General features: G+C 42.2%; 2 protein-coding genes across 2 annotated transcripts; both read right to left on the bottom strand.

Annotated features, from left to right (window-relative positions):
* Positions 1-2,510: 2,510 nt before the first annotated feature.
* On the bottom strand, positions 2,511-8,160 carry calm3a (calmodulin 3a (phosphorylase kinase, delta)). Its single transcript, XM_085916110.1, has 6 exons — positions 7,949-8,160; positions 5,352-5,382; positions 4,855-4,998; positions 4,621-4,727; positions 4,416-4,551; positions 2,511-4,215 (listed from the first exon to the last, which is right to left on the bottom strand). The coding sequence occupies exons 1-6, from the start codon at positions 7,949-7,951 to the stop codon at positions 4,187-4,189; spliced, it is 450 nt and encodes a 149-aa protein (XP_085772236.1). The 5' UTR covers positions 7,952-8,160; the 3' UTR covers positions 2,511-4,186.
* A 196-nt stretch (positions 8,161-8,356) lies between these two features.
* Positions 8,357-10,353, bottom strand: kcnk20 (potassium channel, subfamily K, member 20). The gene is made up of 3 exons (XM_085916394.1): positions 10,020-10,353; positions 8,889-9,461; positions 8,357-8,445 (listed from the first exon to the last, which is right to left on the bottom strand). Exons 1-3 carry the CDS (start codon positions 10,351-10,353, stop codon positions 8,357-8,359), a joined length of 996 nt encoding a protein of 331 aa, XP_085772520.1.
* Positions 10,354-10,872: the final 519 nt, after the last annotated feature.

Below are 10,872 nucleotides of genomic sequence, written 5' to 3'. Positions count from 1 at the left end.
TGTAATGCAGATGGGATGCTTTTACATGCAAGTAGACACTAAAAGGATGTGGTTAATAAGTGTCCACTTTGAGAGACAGGAAGTGTACTTAATAAATGGAATGGCTCGTCCTTAATGGTAATGACAGATTGGGATAAAAGCCAGTGCAATAAATCCTGAGAGGAGAGCGAAAGTGTGTCTTTATAGTGAAAAATATTTTGACACCCTCCTGTGAATTTTATAGCAAGGCCAGTGTTGTCTGGAATTGAAGATTCCAGTCATTGCCCCAAGAATTTGCCAGCTTTGTTTTAAACACATAAAAACATCAGCTTTTTTTTAAGACAAAAAAAAAAAATCTGCTTTTAATCTAGGTCCTAAAAGCATAAACGCTTAGTATTGTTCAAGTTTTTGTGTTTTTATAAAAACAACAACATAGCATTTTTATGGGAAGTGATAAGAAAAACCATTAACTTTGGTCATTTGATTGGAAATGTATGTGCAATAGAAGGCACACAATGAATAAATAAGAGGGGTGAACAAATAATAAATAAATAAATAAGAGCAAAAATTGAGCAAGTGCGCATAGTTTCCATGGAAAATTATTATTATTGGTTTGTTTAAGGATTACAGCACTGCTGTATTGTCTTACTAAACGCCAATGACATCTCCAAATGCAGTTCATTAAAATCTTTAGTGTTTTGTCTTTTTTTTTTTTTTTTGCTTCATGTCATTCCACATTGTCGCTTGGTTTATGGCTGCCTGTAATTTCTGTCATAATACCACAGAAATCATTGCTCAACTAGCATACCATATCAATTACTTGTGCTGTGCTTACACGACAAGTTTGAAAAGTTAAATACTTGTATTACGAGTAAAAAAAAAAAAGTGAAGAAAATGCAGTGTAAGAAATATTTTACAATAGTTTTGTGTTTTAGCGTTCAAACATCTGGAATCACTATTAACTGATAGTGCCCTCAATAATTTTGACATGAAAAGGTTGAGCACTACCCACACACGATCAGAGTGGTAGCGTGGAAATTACACAAGAGACGGCCAGGATTTCCCCTATCATGCAGAAAAATGACAAAAAAATAACAATACAAATGGAATTAGCCAGCGCTCATTTGATTTGAGGTCATGCCAACGCTAATGGAATTGGAAGATGTGCTCTCTGCTGAAACGGGTCATTTACACGCCTCAAACTGTGCCCAAAAAGAAAAGAACTTGCTGCTGGTTTTGCCAGTCTAGTTTCATTCTGATTAATTGCACTTCTGCCAGGATGTGATCAGAGTTGGCAATCAACACTGATGTGAGTGTGGATTAATAAAGGGAAAGTCATCAAGAATCATTAAAATCGGGTCGTGCGGAAAAACAGTCTAGCGCAGTCCTTACATACTATACCTTGCCATTAGACCTGATGGGAACTTTATTTTTCTTTGTTCATGATTAAAACATCTATAAATACATTAAACGACACACTTTTTTTATATCTCAAGTAGTCAATAATAAACTATTTTTATTACAATGTAAATTATAAATTACCCGAAGCAAAAACTAGCTCATTTGATGTAATGGCTCCCTCTAGCGGAGTAACTAAGAATGCAGGTCATTCTTTGTTTTGAGGGTAATTTGACTCGACCCACCTCAATGAGTCCCCACTTTCCCTCACATAGTCGCATGTATTCTTCATGTTCATCTGAGGTCTCCATTCGTCACGTGGTCAACAAGAGGATAATAATCCCGCCTGTGACACGGCGCTGGTTATATTCCTGCTGAGCATGCGCCTTTCCCCTAATTCGCCTCATCTATTTGCTGAACCACGGTGGACACAAATAGCGCTGGAAGACGCGTGCAATCACATCTACTCACCTCTGAGGGCGCCTCGTCCCATTGGCTTTGCATCCTGCCTGAGGGGTCACGTTCTGTCACATTCGGAGCTCGTCGGGGCGAGGGGTCGTGAGCCCCGGCTGACCTGGATTTACACACATTTGCTCCAGTAGGAATACCATGAGGTATTTAATAATGCCAGACTGCCCAATTGCTTACTCCAGTCAAGGGCTCGGGTGACTCACCATGACCCTGTTTTGAGGCTGACCGATCCTCAACGGGGAAACTTAATGAACTGGCGGGGAAAGAATATTAAGAACAGTAATTCAGAGGCAGAATAATCAAAGGCTCAGCATCAGTGTAGACCAAGGGGGGGGGGGTCAAACTCATTTTTGTCGCGGACCGCGACGTAGTCATAGTTTCCTTCTGAGGGCCATAATGAGTGTCAACCCGAATAAATGGATGAACGTTTAACTAGTTTTGAATTCAGAGACTAGTAGAAACTCTTAAAATGTTTAAAAAAAAGATGAATGGTGATAAAAAGTCGACGCACAATTTGTCTGTGCGGGCCAAATAGAATTACACAGTGGGCCACATTTGGTCGGCGAGCCAGAGTTTGACACCACTTGAAATAAGAGAAATAAATCACATAAATTCAAAATAAACTAATACCCAACCCCAAATATGACATGGGAAAATTCAGGTGAAGTAAAGCTCATTCAGTTTATTGATTTATGGAAAATATATCACATCTTTACATCTTTTGAGACGCCATCAGAAGCTAACAGTCCATCACCGTTGACTTCCTCGCATCAGAATCAAACATTGCCGATTGAAATGGTATTTAAGTTTCAATCCCCTTCCAACGATGACTCACCCCAACTGTTTAAAACGTTGAAACCGGTCCAGTAAATTGCTACAACCCCTTCTTCATGTTTTATTAGAACAGGCCGACTACATTAGGTATTTGTAAATATACATACAGTACAGTATAAGTATTCCGTTGAGTAAAACAAGCAAGCAGGTTGCAGGTGATGAAACCACTGGACTACAAACTCAAGATGGAACAGCCAACGAGGAAGTGAAATTAGGGACACACGAGTTACCGCAGCGGTCAAATTTCAGTTTTCTCTTTTTTTTTTTTGCAATAATATTCACATGATTAATGCCGAGTGCAAACTGTCAAAGTCTTCTAGTGTGAGAGTTCCGGAGATGTTTAGAACTTCCTCAGGAATCTTGCGAGAGACGGGTTGAGGCATTTGGGGAGCGTTCATGGCACATATCAAAACCAAAGAGAAAACAAGAGCACGGGCCATTTACTACGACGACGACGACAGGCGATGCAAACTTTACGACACACCAATATACCGAATATATATATAGAGAGAGAGAGAAAGTTTGTGACCAAAGTTTGTCATCCATACATAATATTTGAGAACACATTTAGAAAGCATTACATCAATATCGTATCGTCAGGATATCCCTTTTGTATTAACGGCGCTCCTCCGCAGCGTCTTCACAACAATCAGCCTCAAAGCGACAAGTTCACGCACGCGTCTCCGCTGGGTTGCCGCGGCGATGCATAAAAGCCACCCGCTCCAAAAAAAAACGACAGAAAACACCCCGTCGGGGTATCAAATCGCTTTCTTAGCCAAAACTTTTTGAAAATGCTCATGTCCGACCAAGCACCAATGAACACCACAGACTGCAACTAGTTGCTCTTGAAATAACCAATAGTGACACGAATTTTTTTTTTTAATACAGATATATAGCTATATATGAAAGTATATACCTCCACTGTGTACAATATCTGACCGCTACCTCTGATGGGATCGGAACCACCTTGTCGAGACAGGAGACCACCACAGAACGGCTGCATGCAAGAAGAGTAGTCAAATTGGTATTGAGAGAAATCGCCACTGGTGCTAGTAGAGAGGCAAAGGTTCTTTGCGGAAGCGGAAAGATTTGAAATAACCCACTTCTCTAAAGATCGGTGGCATCGGTTCTTATGTCCCCCCCCACCCCCCTTGCAGTGGCAGCGCTGCTCTTTCCTCTAAATTATTCATGAGCTCAGTGACTCGGCAGAATCTTGGTCGGAAGTAAAAAGGCCTTTGGCCCTCTTAAAGCTTGGTCCATTAACTTCTTCAGGGATTATTCTGTAGGTGTATGCTAAACAGATACCTCAGAAGTACTTGGATGGATTAAGCACAAATGGCCAAATTCGACGTGAAATGTTTGGTTTTGTTTAAGGGGGTAAAAGGAGAATTGGGAGTAGGGGGGCGGGGGGGGGTGTTCATCAGCTGATAATTGTTCCTTTTTGTTCTTAAAGACGGTGATCTTAAGAGGACAAGCAACGTTAAGAGAAAAATCAGCCTTCTCTTCACTTGGCGGTCATCATTTGGACAAATTCTGAAAGACACAAACACAGTGAAAGTGTTTATTGACTTCAGAGATTTGCTTCGAATTACCTCACGCACGTTTGACGAAAATTGGACAAAAACTTGAGAACTTACTCAATTGTGGATATAAATGTTTTAAATATCATACCAGGATTGGTCAAGTCACTGTTTTGGATTATCATTGGGAGTCACAAAAAAGTAACACCTTACCTTCGTAGTTGACCTGTCCGTCGCCGTCAATGTCGGCTTCGCGGATCATTTCGTCCACTTCCTCATCGGTGAGCTTCTCCCCCAAGTTGGTCATGACGTGCCGTAGCTCTGCTGCACTAATGTAGCCGTTGCCGTCCTGCAGAGGGAGCAAGCACGCTCATCACATCGCTCCTTCATAAGCGGCTATCTCACAGGAGGTCCAGACCTTGTCAAAGACTCTGAATGCTTCTCTGATCTCCTCCTCGCTGTCTGTGTCCTTCATCTTCCTCGCCATCATGGTCAGGAACTCTGGGAAATCGATTGTCCCGTTGCCTGACGAGGCACACAAAGCAATTTGTGAAAATTTGAAAAGGTGCGGTACAGTCCCAGACTAATTTAGACAAATTTCGTGGTACTCATAGATCCAGTACATCAAGTCCAAATGTGTTCTCCTTCTCACCATCTGCATCAACTTCATTGATCATGTCCTGCAGCTCAGCCTCAGTGGGGTTCTGGCCCAGGGAGCGCATGACAGTGCCGAGCTCCTTGGTGGTGATGGTTCCGTCGCCGTCCTTGTCGAACAGTGAGAATGCCTCCTTGAACTCTGTATGGCGACACAATTAACACACATGGGTCCCCGTGACACACAAACACTCAAAGTGAAAGTGGCTAGTTGTGACTCATTCAGCCTTTTTAAAATGCTTCAATAAATGGAGGCTGGAAGGATGCCTAACTAAAAGCTCGGGTGAATTTATAGCATGGACTCAAAAATATAGATTTCTTTTTAGACTGACTCACAGCCCCCGCCGATTTCCGCTTTGGCTCAATGATGTCAAGCGGCTTGTCGGGGAATACCAAGTGACAACCGCGGGCTAAGTGTTTATCCTCGGCAGTCGATCATCTCGCCGTCACCTCGGAGCCGCTAAAGCTAAAAGCGTGGCTACGCTATGTACTCACCTGCGATCTGTTCCTCGGTCAGCTGGTCTGCCTGTTGACACAAGAAGACATTGATAAATCACTGTCGGCTCACTTTCACTCGAGAAAAAAAAAAAAAAAAAAAAAAAAAAAACACCTGCCCGTACAACTGAGGCAATTCTCGACACCTAACCTCAACAGACGGGGAAAATGGTTTGGTATTTTTAAACATAGAAAAGTGCAATGACACACTTAATTCATTTTTAACTTCTCCTGACGTGTCACTCTGGCACCCGTGTGAGGTCTTTACTAGGCCTGTCCAAGTCAGTCAGCGTGTCCAGTTAAAGCCGCCAAAGTGTGATGAGGGCCGGGTATAAATATGCCACAACCCGAAATACACACGTCTGCTATAATTAGTGAGACGTGAATAGGGTCGCTTATGTAGCACACCAAAGATCACCGCCACTAAGCACCTTTTTTTAATCTTTAATTGAAAGCCACTTAGTTCTTGTGAAGTCGACCTGTTGCTTGTCTCACGCTCTACTTTCAGTGTCGAACACAGCTAATAGATTGCGTAGTGACGGAAATACACACGGAACACAGCGCTGGTATTTACAAAGTGGTTAGGATCAATTATTTCCCTACACACAAATCCGCCTTAACACAATTAAGAGTTTACAATGTTGCCAAGTATGCAATTTGGTCACAGCTTTTAGCAAGTATTTGTTTATCTTAGGGAGGAGAAGAATGCAGCAGAAAAGGAAATGGGCACACGCTTTATTACTCTCCCGTCGGACTGTCTGATATCATAGCAACGCTGCTCTCGAACAGAACGTCTTTTAATTTGAGGGGCCTCGCTTTCGTGGAAGATGCCCCTCGTGCCGCGCCCTGGAGCCTCGCAACGCTCTATTCTGTGGTGCCCGCGCCTCACAATGAAGATGTTCATCAAGGGAGAGCGGCACACTGCTAAGTGCAGTGTGAAAAGGGCTCATACGCAACCGTCGTGATTTTAAGCGGTACAGAAAATATTGAAAGTTGATGCAAGGTAATTTTGCAACATGTCAGAAAAAAAAGCAGAAATGTTGAGCAGTGTTTTCCCAAAGAAAATCTGATTTACATTCTTCATGTTGATTAAAAACAAAGATACTTTCATAGAGTACTAAAAAAAATCTGAGCATATATAAATTCAAAAGATTTGGACAATGAATTGACTATGATCAAAATATTTGTCAATTCATTTGATGATGAGTTGTCAATGAATTGTTGCACCTTTATTTTAACCAATAATAAAATACATTTGAATCAAAACAGCAAACTTGCTCACAAAAGGTGGTATCGGTGCATCTCCACTCACGGTGGACGCATCATTATCGCTTATTCTACTGAATATATCTGAGTCATCCGAACAGGGGGGGGGGGGGGGGGGGGGGGGTTGCGGTTACAAAGAAATGATGCAAGACATTGCAAATTATCTTGGAAAATATCCCCGAGCTGATGAACTGGAAAGGATCGAGAAGTTGTCTTCATATCGGAGCATAGTTGAGAGGATTTCAAATGAGTTTCTTCCCTTTGTGAAGGGGTGCACTGCAGATGATGACAGCCTACTGCGCCAAGCATGGCTTGGTTCGAAGTGGGAGGGGGTGGGGGGGGGGGGGGGGGATAGGTGGCACAGGAGGAGGAAAAGGGTTGGGGGATAGATAGGGGTGGCATGGAGGCTCCAAGCAGCAGAATGCGGTTCGGCTTCATGGCGCAGGAAGAAAGCTGCCTTTACGTGCATGGAAAGATTGAAACATGGCACTGCCTGCAACGACTACCTGTGGGCAGTGTTCTTATGTAATGCAAATAGGGGTGGCGAATACGCTTTGAACGCTTGTTGCGCATGCTAGAGGAGATCCACAACCCCCTGTTGATGCACACCAGCAAGAAGCCGCTTGGCCAAGGGTGCAGGCGGCTTATTGTGTGAGCATTTAAGAAGGCGTTAGCGATCGTTGTTTTTTTTTTTTTTTTTATGCATCTGCCTCCTCGCGAAAGGTTATAAGAGACGAGATGAGTTTCAAGATAACACCGGGGCCGGGGTGGTCTATTCTTAGCAGCCCCTTTTTGCACCACCACGCCCACTCTTCTTTGGTCACATTTAGCTACGAGGAGGCTGGGGAAAAGAAAAAAAACAAAACGCTTGTGTAGCAAAGGATTAAACTAAACGCCTTTGTGAATCATCGAAATGACTGGCGTGCTATTACGCCGCAACGCCATGGATGCGGCGTCCATTTAGTTACACAGCACAATATATAAGATGCGCAGTAGAGGCTTTTACAACACAAAAATAGGATCGATTATTATAACTCAAGTGTGTATCTTAAAAAAAAAAACTCCAAAATTGATTACAAGCGATCCTAAATGGCCATTATTAAATCCATATTGGAATACCCATTCTAGCTAGCTAAGCTCATTTAAATATCATATTTGAGGAATACTCAAAACTGCAGCACATTTCAATTTACACAACCAAATTTAATGATACTCTCTTAATATCGAAGATGTTTAATCGAAACTGTTTTAAAATAGCGTTGACTATAATATCGAGTGCCGTCCACGCTCATTGCCAAGCTAGCTAACCACGTCGTTGGCCTGGTACTCACCATTTTGACTTTTCAAGCTCCGCGAAGATGGAGAGAGGCAAAAAAAAAATGTCAAGTTGTAGATTTTAGACGTAATATACCTCGATGACACGCACTATCCCGGGAGTGCTGGAGTCTAATTGAGCTTTATTGGCGTATACGACAGAGAACCGGTTGAGACAGTAAACCGTTATTGCAGTAGAGTTGCCCGGAAACCTTAACCAAGAGACGCCGGCCTCATACTCTTCTCGGACGAATGTATCCCTCCGCCCGAAACATTGCTTGACCTCCACGCAGTACGCAAAAACGTCCCCGAATTCTCCTTATTATTAACTTGAAGCGTTTCTAAATCTTAAATAGTCAATTACTCTTTGTTACATATTATTTTAAGCTCGTTTTATATCTCCAACAAAGAGGGTCTATATTGCACTATAACACCGACATGCGTAAGGATACCACCCAGCACGCCACAAAGAGGATGGAGCTGTATGGAGGATTAAAACTGACAATACTATTAACTGGTAAACACAATCATGTCATAAGCACTCCGTCAAAAATTTGCTGTGTTCTTAAATGTTTGACAGTATACAATAACAAGGAAATATTTTGAATTAAAAAAAAAACATCAGGAATTGCACAGATTGACAATCCCAGCACACGCACAAAATTGCAGTGATTACATGAAGAGATAAATAAATGTTACATATATATATTTCTCAAATGAAACATTACGAGACGAGAGCCATCAACATAATTTTAAAATGCGATAATATGAATGAACACAATACAGAAGAATAATTTCAAGCTTTCAAATGACTACAGCCAACAGGAAGTGATTTCTTACTACTGTCTGAATTCACCTGACGTTGATTGTTTTTGTCAGAGAATTCTCTGTTGCAAACTGTTTCCACTTTAGTTTCATCATAATAGCACGCATCAATTGCACGTGGACATCTTATACGGTCAGAAGAGCAGCTGAGTTGCAGAAAACGTCTGTAAGCTCTGGCCAGTGTTGTCATAATACAGCCGAGTCCTTGTCTGATGATCTCAGCGATGGTGCTAAAGAGGGAATAAGTGCAGCACACCCCGAGAAACATCACAATGCAATTTGCCACCTGGTACGCTCGGATGTCTTCGTGTTGCTTTCTCTGAACACTCACAAAGTCCCCGAATCCCACCGTGCTAAAGGCCACAAAGCAAAAGTAGAGAGACTCCAGGTAAGTCCAGCCTTCCATGGCCGAGTAAAGCGAGGCCGCACCGCAAGCGACGACCACGACGGCGAGGAAAAGCAACAAGGTCACTTGGTAGGCGGGTGGCTTCCACTCGTTTTTGCGGCCTCCTCGACGGCTTCTGGACTGTGATCTGCAGTCTTGGATTTTCTTGGAGTGGCACCAGAATAAGACAAAGCTCAACAGAGCGATGACTCTCTCCAGGAAGAGATTGAAGAATAGCATGGCGGCCGAGCAGCCGAACAAGCCGTAGAAAACGAGCAAAACTTTCCCTGCTATTGTGGATGGGGCTGTAACACCAAACCCTATCAGGAAAACAAGGCACCATTACAAAAGATGTCTTAAAAATAATTCCTTACTATCAACATACTCTATGCACACATTTTTTTTTGGTCTTCCAAAGATGCAAAAGGTAGTTTTTGAATGCCACTGTGTGATTCAGATGGCCTATTGTGAAACATCAAATGTCTCCCGGTTACATCATTAAATGTCAGTAAACATGGAAGTTACAGTAAAAACAAAAGTAGACCAATCTGTCATTAATGTCTGCTCCACAGTGACAAAGGAAGTCTACAGATAGCGGAAAGAGTCATAAATCAAGAGATTAGTATTCTTCGATCGAATTTGGTCATAAGCCGTAAGAAAGATTCTCCATTTCTCAGTTTGTCAGGGTTTTACACCCTCAACAAACATGCCCCGCAGGATTTGAGTGCTGAGGCAATAACCTGATTTTGAAGCCTCATTTTACATACCTGGCAATATTTTATTTATTTATTCCCATTTAGTATAAAAAATTCATCATTTTTTCATAAAAGCAATAACTTTGTTAACTAAATTCTGCTGTGCTGATCCTCTGAACTCACCAATGGTGGACACCACAGTTCCCACAAAGTAGAAAGCTCCCGGGATGTCCCACAGGGCTCTGCCTCGTTCCACACGGACACCCGCCATCCTGGCCTCCTCGTAGTAGCGTAAAAGAGATTTCAGATCCCGGTAACTAATATTATGCACATGACTGAAGACCCACAGCCTTTTTTGCCAATGCTGTTGGGCCAGAATTTCAGCTGGTCTCTCCAAGGAAGAAAATGAGACAGCCCCAGCCAGCATGTAAAGGGCAATGAGCACTCCGAGGAAAATGAAGCGAGCCGTATCCACACTGGCTAAAAGGGATGGATAGGAATCTTTCTTGAGTGGCATTGGGAGAAAAAAAAAGTCGAACACTGGCCTGTTCTAAGATAGGAAAAAATATACGGCATTAGTAAAATACCCATATAAAACAAACATCTGTTTTATTTGTAATGATATCATTGAATGAATGGCAGATACTTACAGAACAACAACTCCACTATCCAAATCAATTGTGTTCTGGTTACATCAGCGTGTGCAGATGGCTTTAAAGGAGGCTGTAATGATGTGTGTTGGTAGGCTTCTGCTTATCACCAGCTCAATAATCAGCCATGACTCTACTTTTATGGGCCACAAACATACTAAGTCTATAAACATATTGGCTGCTGCGCTCCAATCCATGGATACAAGCTTAAAACACACACACACATAGGCCTGCATATTCAGCAACAATGTTATGACCGCTATAAGAGAGTTAGACACACACATGTAGGGACACACATTATTTTATTATGGGTATTTGGGTATTGGGTATTTACACACAATTTTTTAATAGCGCTACTAGTAGGCAGCATATATTTAAATTATATA

The sequence above is a fragment of the Syngnathus leptorhynchus genome, chromosome 7 (genome assembly GCF_054491065.1).
Source record: "Syngnathus leptorhynchus isolate UIUO chromosome 7, UIUO_Slep, whole genome shotgun sequence".
In the NCBI taxonomy this organism is placed as follows: domain Eukaryota; kingdom Metazoa; phylum Chordata; class Actinopteri; order Syngnathiformes; family Syngnathidae; genus Syngnathus; species Syngnathus leptorhynchus.
Note: the sequence above shows the minus strand (reverse complement) of the source record. Positions and strands in the feature narration are given on the sequence as shown.

Bases quoted from the DNA above. Each gene is read 5' to 3' on its own strand.
- kcnk20 (XM_085916394.1), bottom strand. From the start codon at position 10,353: ATGCCACTCAAGAAAGATTCCTATCCATCCCTTTTAGCCAGTGTGGAT. The intron at 9,462-10,019 runs GTGAGTTCAGAG...TTTTCCTGATAG, and splicing joins AACTGTGGTGTCCACCATTG to GGTTTGGTGTTACAGCCCCA. The intron at 8,446-8,888 runs GTATAAGATGTC...TGTGTTTACCAG, and splicing joins ACTCAGCTGCTCTTCTGACC to TTAATAGTATTGTCAGTTTT.
- calm3a (XM_085916110.1), bottom strand. The intron at 4,999-5,351 runs GTGAGTACATAG...GTCGCCATACAG, and splicing joins GACCGAGGAACAGATCGCAG to AGTTCAAGGAGGCATTCTCA. The intron at 4,728-4,854 runs GTGAGAAGGAGA...GTGCCTCGTCAG, and splicing joins CAATGAAGTTGATGCAGATG to GCAACGGGACAATCGATTTC.